General features: G+C 38.0%; 2 protein-coding genes across 4 annotated transcripts in view; one reads left to right on the top strand and one right to left on the bottom strand.

Annotated features, from left to right (window-relative positions):
- Positions 1-6108, top strand: part of efr3a (EFR3 homolog A (S. cerevisiae)) — a 124235-nt gene extending 118127 nt beyond the window's left edge. For all 3 annotated transcript variants that reach the window (XM_066687498.1, XM_066687508.1, XM_066687517.1), the window contains exon 24: positions 11-6108. In XM_066687498.1, coding sequence (XP_066543595.1) covers positions 11-116 — 106 coding nt within the window. In that variant the 3' untranslated portion in view covers positions 117-6108. The remainder of the gene's footprint in view (positions 1-10) is intronic.
- Positions 6109-7582: 1474 nt separating this feature from the next.
- Positions 7583-17626, bottom strand: oc90 (otoconin 90). Its single transcript, XM_066687541.1, has 13 exons — positions 17511-17626; positions 16666-16719; positions 16395-16460; positions 15710-15884; positions 14956-15068; positions 14460-14588; positions 13394-13441; positions 12553-12657; positions 12084-12248; positions 11347-11445; positions 10578-10752; positions 9818-9924; positions 7583-9711 (listed from the first exon to the last, which is right to left on the bottom strand). Exons 2-13 carry the CDS (start codon positions 16709-16711, stop codon positions 9278-9280), a joined length of 1662 nt encoding a protein of 553 aa, XP_066543638.1. The 5' UTR covers positions 16712-16719; positions 17511-17626; the 3' UTR covers positions 7583-9277.
- Between the last annotated feature and the right edge of the window lie 1400 nt (positions 17627-19026).

The raw sequence follows: 19026 nt of genomic DNA on the forward strand, positions 1-19026 counted from the left end.
TTCTGGCCAGGCCTCCTCCCAGTCCCTCTGGAGCGGTCACCATCACAGCTGGACACACGCAGTATCAGTCTGTCCCCGTGTACGAGATGAAATTCCCAGACCTTTGCGTTTATTAGCCACCATCTGTGGAGGAGGGGAAGTTCAGCTGCAGAGCATTTGCCACCGAATCGTGATCATCAAGCTCATCGTAAGAAGGCTGAATTTGCAGGTGGATACATCACAACAGAGACCAAAATCAAAACAAATACAAAAGTGAAGTCCATTTCAACAGCTGATCTGCTTACTGTATGGTCTAGTCACCTTAGGAGGAGTGGGGTGAAGAAATTCCAGAGTGATTAGAAGTGATGAAGCAATGACTTTTGAAAGCCTTTTCACTCCAGTGCACAACTGGCTCTGTTTTTCTAGCTCCAAATACACTCCAGCTAATCTTCCAAAACTGCTTTTTATTTAAGCCAAAGTACAATTGATTTAACGTCTCTTTCCCATGTCAGTGTCGTCTTTCACAGGTTGTAAGAAAATTGAATGCTTTGCTCTCGGGCGAAGTGCTTTGGGAATTGCCATGCGTCGGTATATGTGATAAGGATACATCTTTGATAGGATCCAATGAAATAAGTTTAATTCCTTTTTTTGAACAGTGCAGACGCACTTAATTCAGATGGGATATTTTTCAGTTGTCCGACTAGTACAATGGACAAAAATAAATATTATAATGCAAAAAAGTAATACAAGGGATTTAATCACGGACCATAAAATCTCGGTTAGCTGCTCAATTTCCTCAAGAGAGAGAAATTAATAAATTTTGCCTTTGAATATATTACCAGTTTACACAAATTTCTAAACTTGGTTGGGAATTTAAATAATCATATGTTGGAATGTAGGCAGTCATTAATTCTGATTTAAAAGCTGGTGCTGCCGAGCATGTGGCCTTTGGGGATTGAATTGCAATGAAGTTGTCGTTGTCTCTGACAAGAGAAAATGATGGTGAATTTCGCAAGGCAGAGAAACAAATGCTAAACCTTAGATTTACCTACTCGGTACTATAGTCATTTAAAAATGAAAGCTGGACAAGCTTGTTGTACGACAGAACCTCAGATTTGGTCATATCGAATAAATGGAAAAGAAAAGTGTTTTGTGTGTGCACTAGCATTTAATTTAATTAATCTGGATACTTTTTGAAGAGATAATACAAAAATAATTAGGCTGTATTAAAAAAACAAATGAATACAGTTTTTCCTGTTATTCCACAAACGACTGTATGACTGTACAAAGAGGTTGAACTGAACCTTTTTTTTATAGTAAGAGTTTAGACATGCTTGGATAACTTTATACAGGTCAGTGCATGGATACAAGCTGTTGTTATTTTTAAGTAATTTAAAACTGGGAAGCCACAGATATGAAAATTCAAAATACACTGCCATGACTTCAAAATGATGTAATCACAGGGTCCACTGTTCAAAGTTAATGGGGTCTTTAAGGTGGAATAATTAATATTCATTCAATTAATGGCTATGTTTTATGATGCAGTTATATTCCAAAATGAGAAGAGAGATCTCCTCACAGAGAGATTCAGACATATACTGAAAAGGTCAATTTGTGTCTGATAAATTAGCCTACTTGTGTAGTGTAATAGCTTGACCACAGACTAACAATGTATAATTATCCTTCAATGTATTGAACAAATTGGCAAGTAGGTGTCCATCTAAATATCCTAAACCAGAAGCAGCACTACATTTGAGGAAACAATGTCCCAGCTTTGCCCAACTAACCTATAAATTGCAATTCTCAGGGACATCTGTTAGTGTAAAACACAATCATACAATTTTAGTGTTGCACTGCAAAGGTTTGTTTTGTACTTAAGAGACTCAACAATCCTTTTAAACTTAATTTGTTATGTTTTCTTTTGTTGTTGCTGTTGTGGGGGGAAGCCACAGAATCAGAGTGCATTGGTTATATGGTTACAGACAGTGTCAGGCTGAGTTGGAAAACAACTGCGCTTCTTCTTCATGTTGTGTTACTGCTTTCCACTTGGAGACACTTTCAATTTAAGATTATATACTACCCAGGTCACAAGTCGCCAGGTGTGGACAGGGGGTGTCATTTCACTAAGGGCTCACTTACAGCCTAGGGGTAAAAAGGGCAGATGTGACTGCCCCTCTTTCAATAAAATAAATTTATTTTGTATTCTATTGTGCCCCCTCCCCAATGACACCCAAGTATGTGACCAACAGAATCAAAGAATGGCTGTGTGTAGAAATGATTTCAGTCTGAATTAATTTCTGTGTCTGGTAAGCAGCAGCAAGCTTTTTAGTTTTAACTATTTTTTTTCTTCTGTTTTTGTTGTTCTTGTGTGTTTAAACTAAGTAACATTTTGTGAACATCAGTTTTAAGATTATTGTATTGTGGTGACTTTGTTATTATTCATTCCAATGAAAACTACAGCCAGCACTGGGATAAAGTTTAATCAGGACTTAACTTGACCATTTTGACAAATAATCCATGCAGCACAGTGAGTAGGAGAAGCAGGTGAGAGGATAGTTTTATAGTGAGTTCAAATAGCAGAGATTCAAATGCATTCAACAACACTCTAAGGGCCTAAGGGCCATGCTACAGCAAAATAGTGTATATGCAGTGTTAAAATGTTATGCAGTAAATTGCTTAAATGGTATAGTGCTTTGAATTCACTGATAAATACATTTGCATTTTATTCCTCGGTTCATAGTGACTTGCAGATATAATATTCTTCCATTCAGAAACCAGTCCAATATGTTTCTTGTCGGGGTAAAAAGCAAATGTCCATCTGTATCAAAAACGGCACAAGCCTCATGATCTTTGGGCTAATCACTTGCAATAATATATATTATGTGCAATTGTCTTTCCTTGCATTTAATTGAACCAGTAAAGTGGTTTAGAAAAATAGGCAAATGTGGTATATTGTGCAGGATTTGACTGAGCCAGTCTTGAATGGATGCAACTGTTATTCTTTAAACTGAAAGTGTCCAGTATGTGTGCTATTCCAGTGTTTTAGTAGGTGTATACTGTTGCTAGGTACACTTCCATGTGTGACTTCCTGATGTATTCTCACTAGCTGTGTTGAGACACATTCGTCCATTCATGAGAGGCTGGAGCAGATAAAACTCCTATTATTAATAATGATGATAATATTATTTTTAAATGTAAGTTTTGTTTTATAAAGTTTTATCATGCTGTGACCAATCACAAGACCTTTTTACAATGTTTTCCAAGCTTACTGCAGACGTCTGTCATTATCTTGTGTTAATGGTGGAGACATGCTGAGACTAGGAGGCAGCTGCATGAATAATGCAGGAACAAACAAACACAACAAAAATACTTTAGTCGGGGGGGGAAAAATACATTTGCATTATCTTTATCCTAATGAGTTTTTATATTTATGGTAATTAGCTAGAGTATTTCATAATTAAAAAGAAAAAAAAAACATCATATTAGTTTTGTTTGCTTGCTATTTTTGATAGCATCTTTATTTTTGTCCCACTCCAGCAGTATAGTTGCATTTCAAAACTCAGTGCTTCTGCTCAAACCACATGTTGACATCTTCATTTTCATTATTTCGAGACTGAAACTGGAAAATCGGTGGTTAGGGGTAGAATACATAAGCAAGAAAAGAAAATACAATCCCAAGACCCAGAGCCTTTCTTAGTTATTGAAAAGCAACGGCCTTATTTATCCTGAATCCTGTAATACATGTCCTCTTCTGCTGCAGTTCAGTGCTTTCCTCTATAAGATAAGGGTCTCTGCTCTGCTCTTTAATTTCATTTCACCTTCAGCAAGGAAAGGTTATAGAAAACAGCACTTTCTCTACACCTTGCAGCCATTTACACTACATTACACTGATAAGTAATCCATCAGCCCACTCTACTCTACACACGCACGTGCATGTATTTCCAACGACAGACAGCTTTACAGATTGTACACAAAAGGCAGTACCTGGGGCTCTCAAGAAAATACTCAAGACTATAGTGAATATACAAATATATCACATTTATCAGGAGCCATTCATTCCTCATTTATTGAGCAATGAGTGCCAGAAGGAAAGGCCACTGATGTGTATAGTTTACTTAATTAATTATGGCCCTAAATGGGAGAAAATCCCGTGCTGATTTGGAGACTTCATTGGTCTTGCAACTTGAATCCAGTAAAATCACACAGAGCAATAGTGAAAGTCAAATTAATGCAAATCTCTGTTAGAAGAGGGAGCTCTAGGCTTCGCTCAGACAGTGTGAGTTATGTTTTTACGTTAAACCCTGGGTTTGATGCCTGCATTATTCAGGTCTTCCAGCAGCTGCCTAGCCTGTCTCTTAGAAAAGTTCATTCATGCACCAAAGCAACAAATGATTGTACATGTAAAAAGTCATTTTAAAGAAGGTGCTTGTTTAGGTACCAAAAATGTGAGACAATGACCAGTGAATGCTGCTTTTGTGTAGCAAAGGCAGTCGGTACAAATTCAAACTTAGGAATGTATTGTTTGCACTCATTCATACCAAATTAGCCTGGTACAGTTTGTTCATAATTTTGAAGTCACATTTTTTTTGTTTGTTTGTGTGGCCTGGTGTTTTTCCATGAACAGAGTAGCTTTTAGTTTTCGCATTGAAAGGAATCTTTGCTATAATGTTACGATTTAAGGATTGCGCACAAATTAAGAATGAATGTGATTATAAGGGTTCGCTAGAAAATCAAATGTCACGTCCCTGTGTCTGACTTTCCGCTACACGCTGACAGTTGCATCCGTCTTGTATGCCTGTGACCTTTTCTAAAAGTACAAGTAAACACTCTCTCAAGTTAAGGAGGCAGAATCGGGACTGTTTCAACTGCAGTTTTCTCAGGTACATTAGTGTGTGTACACAGTGTTTGGAAACTTCTCCTGCCAAGCTGTGCTTTAATAAATAAACTTTAGTGGGTTTGGTGGATCTTGTACTACCTGAAACAAGAAATAATTAGAAAATGCAAAATCTATTTAAAGAAGCATACAAACAAGAACAAGTATTACTTTCAATTATTAAACAGATACAGCTCTCTCTTTTTTTCTATCCACCAAACATAGACCCATAGAGTGTACTAGAGTGTTTAATAAATTGATAATAGACATTAAACTATTTTTAATCAGGAATGCGATTCACTCACAAAATGATCCCGTAAATAATTCTCAAATGTCATTTTGCTGATTTGAAATTAATTTCTTAATGGTAAAAGCAATTCAGGCATGACACAGAATTATTTATATTTATACTGAGTTTTTCTAATACTGCATTTACAGTCACCTGATATTCACCAGATTTTTTTATTTGGACTGAAATATCGAAAGGCCCCCCCCTGAATACTAATATACAGTTCACTTAGTTGGAAGTCACAGTGGCCCAGCTGGAGTATGATCTCTGGCTGAGTTTTTTCCATTTTATGCAACAAGTGCAACCAATCTTAAACTTTGACTCGCTTATAGATCATAGTCCTAGATCTCAGCCCTTCAGTCATTTTCGTTCTGTTCTTTTCTGAATGGCTGTGAGTTTTTTGTTTTTGTTTTTAAATAGTCTTATATTTTAAATCTGAAGAAATCCATTACACACCCAAATTACTGCAGTGAGCTTTTCAGTCCTGTACCAGGCTATTGGTGTCCTACATGCAATATTATAACTAGTTTTACTGTCATTTTATGAGAGTCAATTATATTAACGCATGTGGTTCAAATTTTAGAGGATATTTTTTACTGAAATAGATTAATCGAGTCTTTAAATTGTATCTTTTGTATTTGTGCATTTGCTTCATCTGTTGTGACTGAAATGTTACCGCTTTTGTGTATTTTAAACAGCTGGATATCAAACCACTATGTCACAAACTGATATCTACAAGTTGTGTAAAAGGTGCATGATATAGTACGATCAATATAAGAGCTCATATTAAAGTTTTATATATTACAAAAACAACAAAGCACTGTTTGTGTGTTGGTATTATTTAAACATAGAATTGCTTGCTGTTGGCACTGTATAACATCTGGTGTCTGAAATATTCTGTTACTAACATTTATTTTACTTTTTTTTGTATGATTAACGCTTTCAAATAAATATATATTTATAAGAATTTGAAAATGAAAATCCCAAGCAAAGCGCCAGGATCAAGGCCAAGTTCAAAGGAAGTTGAGGAGAGTCCGCATAATGCAAAATAGGCCAAAAAAGCTGATAAACCCAAAACAGAAACTGGCACAACATTACAAATTAAGTATATGAAGCAAAACATACTTCCAACAAGACCTCACAAGATAGTGTAAAAAAGGAAAAAAAAGAATGATGCTTCATCAGATTTAAAAGGTTGTATGCCCAACCCAATGGAACCTCAACTTTGTGTTAATAGACCCTTACATTTTACTCTGAATATCAAGGTAACTCCATTCCCACCTTTCTCTCTCTATCCTTATTAAGCCTAAATATGATTGAACTCAACCTGCTTTATGTTCATCTGGCTTTTACTGGATAAGCCACCCAGACAACCACTAAAAACATTTCATTGTTTCAGACTTTTAGACTTATTGACCCTGTATCAAATCAACTTTGGTGTTTTGTCCCTGTGTATGGAATCATTTTTACAGCGGTATTTCATAAATACATAATTTATAAAGTACAGAACAAAATACTTCCTTGCACGCAGGTCACAGGGAGCACAGTTCATTGGATTATCTATTAGCCTGTTTGCTAATATCACTGGCCCTGCAGCTTTGACCTCCAAGAGACCCGTTGCAATTGATCTCCGCAGGCCGGGGCAAAGGTTGCATTCAAAGGTGGCACTGATTAAACTAGGTGATCCAGGAACGCATGTTTTTTTTTTTGGTCACGAGGTGATGCTCTGCCCCTGAAACACAGTGGCTTCATTAACACTTGACCAGGGTGGTAGTGTGGTGGATGCAGGAGGTGACACAATTTGCATGTGATTTAGAACCAAAGATCCCAAAGGCACCCTATCAAAGTAGCATGGAAATAACTCGGAGCTCATGGCTAAATTATACAGAAGCTGGTAAGCCAGAATATAAACTTGGGAGCAGTTCAAGAGATTAAATAAACCGTTCGAGCAAAAACCCGAATTAATTTTGAAATTAAAATTTTAATTTCAGTGAAATGGTCACCCAAAGCAAGGGGATTTCAGTCTGAAGCCCACGTTTGTATAACATGGTGTATAAACTAGTTAACTAGCATGGTACCTATTTAACCTTTTGTCACCAAATATGAACAGGTGAAGGTATAGGATTACTATAAATTACTGTAATTACTTTAAGAAATGAAATCGCAACAACTTTGCAAGTGTCTGTAACTGCTATTGCCAAGACCGATTTGAAGAAACTGGCACTTAGCAAACAAGGTCAGACAGAACAAGGGTGATCTCAGAATCAGAAAACAAGTAAAACTACCCCTGAAATGCAATCTCAGCTAAATGCTACTAGAAGTACAGATGTTTCAACATCAACTGTTCAGAGGAGATTGCATGAAGCTGGCAGAATTGCTGCAAAGAGAATAAGAGGAAGAAACTGGACGTTTGTCATTATTTTTTATTTGTATTTTTTCTCCTTACAGCTATTGGGATGTTTGCATCATTGATTTAAGGTTTTGTCCAATATTCTGAGGAGTCCACAGCACCGGTTTTGCTCTGTGATCTGGCAACAACTGGAAACAAGCTTTTCTTTGTTCAGCATAAATGTGCAAAGATCGCCTTGGAAAGGGAACCGATGAAGAAAAAAAAAAAAAAGCAATGACCTGAATCAGCTCTCTTGTTTCTGTTAATGTGGGGTATGGCTTGTTCATCCAATCCTCCAGGGTTCTCGTTCACCTAGTGGGAAAGTTCTGTTTTGATATCCATCATGCAGGTTTTAGGAAGACTGGACTGGTGTCGGGTCTCTTTTCTACAGCAGCAGACAGTGTACATTCTGCCAGGGGAATTCACTGATCCTCACACATTCATTATTGGCTCGTTTCACAGACCTCGATTAACACTAGTCTAGGACTACACTACCTAAAATAACATTAGGCTGTCCATGAACTGGTGCTAATCTGGGTCTGTATTTGTGCAGCAATTGCAACTGTGCTCCTGCAGCCTAGATGGTCTAACACAGGGAAATCTGGATTGATTTGCTTTAGGTTCGCACGCCCATAGAGCGGGAAAGCATACCATTGGTGTGCATTTACACAAGTTGATATTTTTTTATTTGTTAATGTTTTCATTTTATTAACTATTACCTTGGTGCTCTTTTGTAGTTATTAGTTTTTTTCCTTGACTATACAAGAGTTAACTGGTTTATATAAAGCTGAAAGTAACATTTGTCACATGACCCAGAACCACAAGAGTAAAGATCTGTATATTTTAATTAAATTTAATTTAATTCAAGATGGTGATTATCCAAATTTGCATCCAAATATTGTCACAGAGATTCAATGTAAAATTAAATAATTATAAAACTTAATATCTGGAAATAGACATTAAAAAAACAACAACTATATAATCAAATCTTATACCATGGAGATGTGTTTGGGTCACTGAGGACCTTCCTTTAAACAGCACAACGTCTAGACTGAAAATGGTTTTAATGCTGAGTGAGACCAATTATAGAAGGCCTCAACAGTTACATTATAAATGTAGTTTTTCAGCTATTACAGTACTGTAGATAGATTAATCTCTCCTGATGTGGGCTTTTTATTTATATCAGGTATTATTATTCCCCAGAGATGTCATATTCTGCAGACCGCTTTCTTTTCTGCAAAGTGTGTCGCAACGAGCGTTTGTTCTCATTCTCCTTGGCTGTTCTCAGGCAGCCTGCACCGATTGGCACTGGAGAGTGAGTGAGGAAGGGTGGATCTCATCCATTCGGACATGTGAGCGACAGCATAGCAGCTAAAACCGCAGACCCCAGGCTTCTGAAAACAACTGAATGCTCCTGAACACTGTGAGAGTGTATCTTAAAAGGCGAAAAGCTCTGCTAACATATCCAGGACAGCCTGTGAAATTGTGCTGAAATGAACAGATATGTTACAAAACTGAACTGCGGCGGCTCAGTGGAATATCAAAAAAGGAAGTATACTAGTTCAGATGGACAAAACAAGCACCTAAACTGACCTGTAGATTTGTGTTCTGGGAACTGCGCTGCTTTGGCGCAGGTGAAATACATGAGGCTGACAGACTAGACTAGGGTGCCAGAAAGAAAACTTCAAGATTGCTCAGCTATGTTGTTTTTGTTTCTTTGATTTATTATTATTATTTCACCAGTTATTTAGTTTGTGAGGTCTTCATTCAAAGTATGAGGTTTGGTGTGTCCAGTTGGGAAACCACCTGCCGGGGTGGTCTCGTCCTCCTGCTCCCCCATCTCCTCTCCCACGTCCTCGGTCGTGAGCTGAGTGCCAGCCACTGTGGGGGAGGTGCCGAAGGTGGGGTGGTGCACATGAAATTGACGCCCCAATCCTGGAGCTGGCCTGGTCTTCCCTGCCTGAGGCAAACCCCTCTCCTCACTGGAGTCCTCTGGCAGGGGGCGGCTGGGTGCCGGGGGGCGACTCCCGTAGGGCCGGCGCCTGCAGGAGGCCCTGGCGCCACTGCACTGCTGCTTGCTCAGGGTGGCGACCGAGTCATTGTAGACGGCTGCTGCCATGCATTCAACGCTGGCCTTGTCACACACACACTGCAGCTTGTCACAAATGCCAGTCCCGAAGCCTGGGGAGAAAGCGTAAAAAGAGGAAAACCATTAGCCATTACAGCTGTGTCATACATTCATTATTGGACAGCAACATCTCTAAGGTTTCTGTCAAAGAATACTTACACATAGGCTGCCCATTTTCACAGCTGACTTGGGCATTCAGCTTCCGTTCCGGCCGACAGCCAAACAACCTGATTTGCTCTAAACAGCATTGATGGAAGAAGCAGCACCTGGAACGAGTTTAAATCTAATAAGAAATCATTGTTCTGTACATTTCATTCAAAGTTAAATGCAAAGTTAAATTAGCATGATATAATATGTGTATTATCTATAATTATTTGCTAGATGACAAGACTATACTTTTTGGGTACTGATAGTGTATCGTGGCTGTTGTACATCCGTATTAGTTGACAGTTGTCACTTTGTGAAATGGAAACACATGGAATATTTCTTTGTCTATAATTCTTATTTGTACAGTTGCCTTGACCCATGAAGAAAAACTTCACTCTCCATAAATGTGGTTCAATGAGGAATAAATCCATGGGGTTAACCCTTGAGAACTTAGTGTGACATATATGTCAAAAACATTTAACACATCTGACAAAAATATATGATTCACTTGTATTACTGACCCTGTATGTGTCATAAATGTCACTCAAGCGTTAAAGGGATCCATACAAACTAATGGATTGGTAGTCAGAAATGTACTTGTTATAAGAAAATAAGAAAGTTTACAGACGAGAGGAGGCCATTCAACCCATCGTGCTCGTTTGGTGTCCATTAATAACTAAGTGTTCCAAGGATCCTATCCAGTCTATATCAATTTTTTGTAGCTTTCCCTGAGGCTAAATCAGTGTTCAAAAGTGTTCCTGGCCATGCCTACCTGTCCAGTTCATCGACCGGTCTGCCTCTCCCTTCCTGGCCACAGTAACAGCCATACATCTCAAACTCATGTGGACAGCGTCCCGTCAGGCAGTGCAGCATCTCCCCCAGCAGAGGGAACTCCTGTCTCACTCGCCCAGTGGAGCTGTACTGGTTGAAGGAGTTGCTGGTGCACTCTGCGTGGAAGGAAGGAAAACAAAATGAATAGGAAGAGTTTTTTTTCCCTATTAGATTCATTTTTTTTAATTAAATTGAAATCATTTCACAAATAAATTGGTGTTGATTATATTAAGTTGCTAAATAAAATGTGGACGATGATGCCATTTATCACCACATTATTAAATATGGAATTAAATGCATCTGTTTTCAATTATCGTACCTGATGTAATCATGCTGTCTGACTATAAACCTCACTGGGAACGTGTGAGACACAGTTCAGTGAGGACAGCCGCTCCTTTAATTTAGAAAACAAAGGAAATTGAGAGAGTTGGATTCTTTATATTGTTTTGTATTTCTTTATTAGAGGAGGTATAGTTAATGGCAAAGCATCTAAACCAGAGGGGTCAAACTCAGTTGCCAGAGGGGCACATTATCTCCAAGTATTTATATTAACTCTAATGATCTTAAATTAGCCTAATTGAGAAACGTTTTAAATAGATTTAGTTTGCAAACAATGACTCCAACACAAACACTACAATTCTGCAGCCTCCTAAGACAGTCCTGATCCAAACCCAAAATACAATCTCTAGCCTAGAATCCAGTTTTCTAACCTTCCACTTCAGGGTCCAGTGGAAAGTCAATGAGACCTGCAGCTCCCAGAATGGAGAGGGGAAAGTATGGCACTGCCTTTGAAACGGGGGGGTCCAGCCCTGATAGAGGAATCAGTAATCAATAAGCACTAAGAAAGCATGTTGTAGGAAAAACAGTGGTACAATGCATTTCTGCAATACAGGAAGGCATTGAGTTTTGGTTCTGATTATTATATAAAAAAAAAAAAGTGTTTTTGGAGGGCTTGTTTTTAACTACAGCAGTAACTTAAGGTGTTGTATTATAGCTTCCATTTGCATAACTCTTACCAGAACATAAGAAGCAAAATCAATCAATAAATAATTCTGTTTAAAGCAAAATCAGTTTCAAAACAAAACATTAGTTGCCCAAGTAAGCCTTTTCCTGGTCTGGTTTATGATTCACCTTTGAATATAATCTGTGGAATGGAATTCACCTTGTCTGCTGTATTGTGAGCTGCTGGTGAAACATGGGAAATCTATTCTTACAGTATACACTGCTAGAACCACAGTAAAGTGTAGAAAGCAAAGTGAAATAATAACATGGAGAGGTTAAATATAGTATACCGAGACATAAATCATGGATAACCCCAGCAGAGCAAAAATATACGTTCATGAGGCAAACTGTCAACTGAAGTTGGAATAAATGTACTGGTGTGAACAGTTGATCGAGGGAAATCTCATTAATCTTATTCTTCTTCCTCACAAATACAGTTCATTACCTTCGTTCTCAGCCTCCTCCTGGGAGCTATCAGTGGGCTCTTTTGTAGGTCTGCTGACGGTTTCGAACCTCACAGGAGCGTCGGCTGGCTGTATAATGGGGGCCGATGCTGGTGTGACAGTCGGCTTCCTGCTTGCTGTAGAGGTGTCCTGATCTGGCAGAAACACTGAGCACCAACAGGCGACATTCACTAATCTATGTATACCAACTGCATGGTTTAATATTTAAATATGTTCCTTGAATCCTGGTAATTCCAATATATTTAAACTTAGGGAATGATTTATTTGATATGCATGCAGTTATGAGACTTCAACAATAAAAAACCAAACAAACAAAAATGCTTCAAACAGGTTCAAAAGGGAAATCTCCAGACATTTCACCCATTGGGTCATTAACATTAATGTCTTGTTGCAGTGTGGTACCGTTGCAGATAACAATGCAAAGAAATGCTAATGTAGGGAAGATCTTACCTTCTGTGTTAGACTCCAGAGAAGCGTTGGGTGACTCTGTGGTTAGGTTTTCCCGAGCCTCCGTCACCTCTATGGATATGTCAGTTGGTTCTGTGACTGGCGTCTCTACAAATAAGTCAATGTATATATGCATAGATAGAATACATATTTAATTAAGCAGTGGCCCCTCTCACATACAATACTGTCTTATTAAAACCTAATAGATTCTTTTCCCCATATCTGATTCATAGGAAAATGAAAATACACGAGCATTCTGATATCAAAGCTAGGACAGTTATTGAACCCAAGATAGACCTATCAGACAGAGACTTAAATTGCATGATATGTCTTCGTTTAGGATTAGATTTGCCAGACATGGAATGCAAGACTATGTATGCAATTACCCTAGGTATGCATAGGCACAGTTAATTTAAGTGTAACTCTGTTTTACTTTTCTTTCACAGCGACAAAACCATGCACATGTTACATCTAAGCTGCCCCCACTTTAATTCTCTCTGATACAAACCTCGCACAGCACAGATACTGGACATACAAATGAATCTGGACCTGTTCTATGAGGTGTGACAAAAAGCCACCCACTGCAGAGACCGTGTGCTATATTTGGCTGACGGACATGACTGAAGAAAACTATTCTTCCTCATAAGAGTGTGGGTGGACCCAGGCGCTGCAGTCCCCCGGCGAAGGTCAGTGACTTAATTGGAACAAGCGCCATTAAAAAAGGAGCCCTTTGATTGCATGACTCATGCATTGCTCACTGTGAATGGTGACTTTTTCTATTATCCCCGGTTCATCGACCCCCAAAGTATTGTATGGAACCCAAGGGAATGAGAGTATTTCTTACCTGCTGTGGTTGGTGAGAAGCTTGCTCCTGCACTGGTCTCTGGCACAGCTGTAACGCGCACACACACACACACACACACACACGTATGCACAATGTTAGATTTCTAAGTGACACCACTGCAAATGTCACCCTCTTACTCACCAGGTCTCCTGTGAGAAGCAGAAATAATTTCCTGCTGTGCTTTGACCACTAGCAGGCTTTACGTATGTGCTGTCAAAACCTTGATGATTAAGACTCACCACCCACGGCATTATTAGGCACAGACAGGCTATTTCAGACCGAGAGGAATGCTGCTTCAATATCATTTGATCACCAGAGATGACCAAATGCAAACATTCATTTTTGAAGCATGTGTGGAATCTCAACTTGCGGGACCGAAGCTGAGTTGACTCATTATTAACTATGGCTGAATCTATTCTATGGCAAGCCAAATTATCATTTAGAGATATCTCTAAATCATTTAAAGATAACTACAAATCATTTAGAGATATCTAATTTAAAAGTACATTTAGAGATATCTAAATGATTTGCAGATATCTTTAAATAATTTAGAGAGATCTTGAAATCATTTAGAGAAATCTGCAAATCATTTAGAGATATCTGCAAATGACTTCCTGTTCATTTAGAGATATCTTTAAATCGTTTTGAGATATCTGCAAATCACTTCCTGTATGTAGCCCAAGATATCTCTAAATGGTTTGCAGATATCTCTAAATCATTTAGAGAGATCTCGAAATATTTGAAGATATCTTGAAATGCATTTAGAGATATCTCTAAATGATAATTTGGCTTGCCATACTATTCACAATCTAGTTAAACTATAAAAACAGCTATGTAGATGTGGTTCTATACAACACATCCTACAGGTTTTCCGGTAGGTGCTGTTTTCTTTTATTATTTATTCCTTTTTTTTATGCATGAAATGGATGAACAGAAATAATTTATTACACTCTTTGTCACACAGTGTCAAAGTACAGCTTTATGTTGACAAATTAGCTGCATTAATCTTACAGAAACAAAATCCTTGGCTTTCACAAAAGCTGTCTCATATTTACACATCGTTTACCTGTGTATGTCACCGGACAAGAGGAGCTGTGCAGGTGCTTCAGGGAGGGATTGTAAGGTGAGCGTGCCATGCATTCGATGGTAGCCTTGTCACACAGACAGAAGACTTCCTCACAATGATCAGAGACATCTGTGTAGGAAGAAACAAGAAACATCAATGATCTGTTTCAACCATTCATCTCTCCTTTTCCCATTTGGTTTGGATATAAGATTTGACATGTAACATTTCATATCAAGTGTGCCATGTTGACCCGATTGGACTCTTTCCCCCAATGCAAACTGTTTATGGATGGGCTTGCTGGCATTAGTTGATAGGAAAGACAATTTGAACATCAGTCTCAGCTTCATTCTCAGACCAGAAATCAGAACCCCAAGCAAAGCAAGCAGGGAAAAGTCGATTTGGTTAACAATTTCAGGTTTAATAGCCACAAGGGAGAGTTAAAATTTGTGTAAGTCACCCGCAAATGTATTGTACTTCCGAAACTGCAAAGCTTTACCACAAGTGATGTTTCCAACAGGACAAGCTGAATTCAGGATAATCTTTCCAGGCTCCAGTTTGCAGTCTTTTTCAGCTGCAGCCTTGTAGCATCTTCGGTGCTGAGAGCAGCAGCTGGAGAGTAGGATAAAAAAGGCGCTGATGTGAAATACAATATCAGGTTACTAATGCGAGGGTGGGAATTCGTGGGAGATTATTATTATTACTAAAAACAGAGGAAATTGCTGTTGCAACTGCACAAGGTCCTTGTCGAGAAGAGACCAAAACTCCAGTGTTCTAGATTCTAGATTCTAGATCTCAGGCCCAGAGAAAGAGAGAGAAGACTTACTGCAGACCCAGTATTATTATTTTCCACTTTAGTCTTTTAAAAGGCAGCATAACCAGATTTGCACAACATAATACTCGGCTCCCTAGTTCCAGTTGTCATTTGCACTTGAAGTGTGTATCAAAACTGAATGTCTTAAAGAAAACAAAATGGCAGCAGAGCCAGTCAAGTTCCAGAGTGATTGCCATGGAGACTTGAGTTAAAGAAAGACATCCACAAGAAAATGCATTGCTTATTTATCTAAATTGCATCTAGAATTTGAATTTTATCTGATGTATATTAGTACCATGGGCTGACATGACAGTGACTTCAGCATCTGTAAACAGAAGAAGACATTTCTTTGCTTTAATTTTGTAACTGGGGCTGTGGAGTGTTTCAGCAGAAAGATCAGCAGCCCAGATTTGTCCCCCCACCACCCAGTCAGTCTTACCTGTCCATTGCATCAATGGGCATGTCTTCCTCTTCGTATCTGCAGGAGCAGCCATAATCTTCCAGGTCTCTCGGACACAGCTTTGTCACGCATTTCAGTTTGTTCATGAAGTTAAAAAGTGCTGGGAAGCTGACAAACACTGTCTGGAGCCATGTGAAGCGTACACCCAGGCAGTCTGTTATAGAAAGTTTGTTAAAATAGTTACAAAGCGTTTCTATAAATTATTATTTTTTAATCTTATCTGCCCCAATTTAATGCAGAAATAGTCACTACACAGAAGGCAAGCAAAGTCTAATCCCAATAGGAATTATATTTGCAAGAATCATTCAGCCTCCTAGTCCAGAAGTCAGTAAGAGACAAATCATGACACATAACCATAAGTGGGAAATATTTTTCATCCTCATATTTGTTCTGAGATAGAAAATACTGCTTTCTGGGAAAAATAATAGGTCTCCCAATAAAATTCCAATCCAAAAGACAGTTGGACAGTATTTCCAGTAATGGAGGGCTATTAAATGCACATCAGTTAGTGTGCAGGGCATTCAGTTATATAAAACCTATCTTTAAAATGTGTATTAGCTATTAAAAAAAAACTAAAAAGAATAACATCCCTGGAATAGTTGTGATTGAACATTCTCAGACGGTTGCAGTAGTACTTTGTCTTTCTAGTCATTTTTGTACTCACCAATTATTGAGAGCGCAGTAGGTAGATTTTCTGGTTGTGGGTTTGCAGTGAAATTGGTAGCAACAGCTGAGGAGGAGACACAAGTAGATTGAGAATAGAAGGACTCAGTTTATCAGTAACAGTGGAACACCAATATCCAGGGATTTTTCCAGAATGTATTATTAGTAGTAGTAGTAGTATTATAAGTAGAAGTAATAATTTTATTCTTCAATATGGAACCTCAGAAAAATCACTGAATTGAATAACAAGATTTAAATTAACTGTGACTTACCCGTTTGAAGGGAAAATGACAAAATCAACAAAAGTGAACACTTCATTTTGTTTTCTAGAAACAATGGGGAAAAACAACATAATTTTAAAGGTTTACACAGCAACAATGTTTATCTTAAGTGATATTGTGTTGTTGTGTGAGAATATACTGCATGTATGCAATAGACCTCCAACACTCCCTTATAAATTAGAGTAACAATTGTCATGTTTTTCAGTTTTCATGAACACACAAAAACAGTACAACAAATTAACCAGTCCAATCTCATATATTTAACAATTTACTGGCCAACAAACTGTGTACAATGAATATATTTCAATATGTTTTAATCAATTTCGGTATGTTTTTACTACAGTAGACAAAGGGTGAAGATTTTCCTTCTATAGTTGTATCTGTGCTCCTCCCAAATATGAAGGCTGCTTTTTGCTTCTCCACATGTTGTCTGCACTATGGCTACAGACAACACCTGGACAGAAGCACAAATGAATTAAGCAAACCTCACAATGCCCTGGAATGTCATTGAAATACTCTCCTTCACACACTCCTAATGAAATATTGAAGACACTTAATTGTACCAGAATGAGAAATGATTTAACCATATCTAACAAGGACAAAGATAGTAGCATCCAGGAAATAGAAACATCCTGCATAAAATCACTGCTAAGACGGGGAAATTCTTCCCTCATTAAACGCACAATGATTCCATCCTTCAGATGTCAAGAGTTTTGACACATCTGACACACACAAGAGTGACGATTTCAAACTCCATATGCATATGTTTGTGTTTTATAAATAAAATGACGAGGTTCTGACAGTATTTGACCGTATTTGAGGGAGGATGCACTTACCTTACAGTTCAGGTACAGGTTGCTGGGTCCAGGTTCAAATGCATTCCACCTTACCGCAAACATTTATAACCTTAAACGGGGTAGGTGGGGTCTGGCAGGGAGTGTAAAAGTCACATGAGCAAATGAATGGTATGTAATTAAAAGACCTGAAGAGGTACCTGTTTGTTGCAAACCCCAGAGTTAACAATACTGTGACAGATTTTGAAGGGGGTATCGATATGCAAGAGCTTCCCTCCCTGTAACTCGTATGGAATGTCAACAATGCTGCAATAGATGCAAAGGGGGTATTCAAATTCAAAGTCTCTCTGCAGTTGGCCTTGAGTGTATGCACTGCTGATTCAATTAAGTGCCTGTTCTGCATTAAGAAAGCCACTCTCTTGACATTGTTGATTATACCAAGAAGGACTAATGCTCCTTTTTTTTCTTTTCTTTTTTTAATTGAAAATGACTTCCTACGTGGGGAGATTCAGTGACAAAAGAGACCTGAAACTGATATTCTTGATAGAGGGCCTGACCCTGACCTCCAACCCAATTGTCCACTGTTTTATCTCTTGATCACTCACGATCAGTTCCTGTTCTGAGATGACAAGCCATGGCTGAGTTAAGGTCATCGTTTAACCCATATATGCATGCCTGTCGATACAAAGAACAGCAACGATGAATGAGTGAACAATGAACCTTTTTTGTGCTTTGGGTGGATATCTTTGGTCCTCTCAAACTGAAAGCCGCCACACATCCTCCAGTTAGTCTTCGTGAGAACAACATTTGATTTTGAAAAAAACGATTGAAATGGTAACTAACCTTCTATTATAAATATGACAAAATCTTAAACTTAAGGTATCAAGACAAATCAAAATGCCTGTTTGTTTAGAAGGATTCATAAGACTGAAACGATTGCTATATCTCAGAAGAATGTGTAGTTTCATATAAATAATATCTTGAAGTGTCAACAAAATGTTTTTTTCACACAGTGAGATGGAAATGTATCTGTATAGTGCAAGAAATAACCAGCTGTTTTAGTTACTTGTTCAAAACTGTAAGGTAGCCCAGTTTAAAGTTAAGCTAAATGTTTCAGGAGTTGCTTGTTTTTTGGTAATTCATAACTGATGAGTACATTTGACTATATAACATGTTAGCTATTGTACTGGTATACTACCTAGTTCAGGGCATTTGCATTTAAATTAAACCTTTTGCCATATTGCCATATACTGTCTCTTGAGTTTGGCAACAGATTTCAATACACTCTTTAAAATGGCCATAATGCACCAAGCTTCATCATAAAAGAAGAGATTATGTTGTATTTACTTCCAGTAGGGTTTTTGGAAGACATTTAATCACTGCACGCAAAATTGAACACATATGCTAGCTGGTTTTGGATATATATATATATACGTGTTTGTTGCAAAGTATTTTGAATAAAACCGCGTATAAGTATTTGAATTAAAAGCAATCATTTATTAAGTTTTGAAATCTTTTAGGGCAAATTATATATAAAAATACTTATTGAAGATAATCT

Source organism: Amia ocellicauda, chromosome 2 (genome assembly GCF_036373705.1).
Source record: "Amia ocellicauda isolate fAmiCal2 chromosome 2, fAmiCal2.hap1, whole genome shotgun sequence".
NCBI classification, from domain to species: Eukaryota; Metazoa; Chordata; class Actinopteri; order Amiiformes; family Amiidae; genus Amia; species Amia ocellicauda.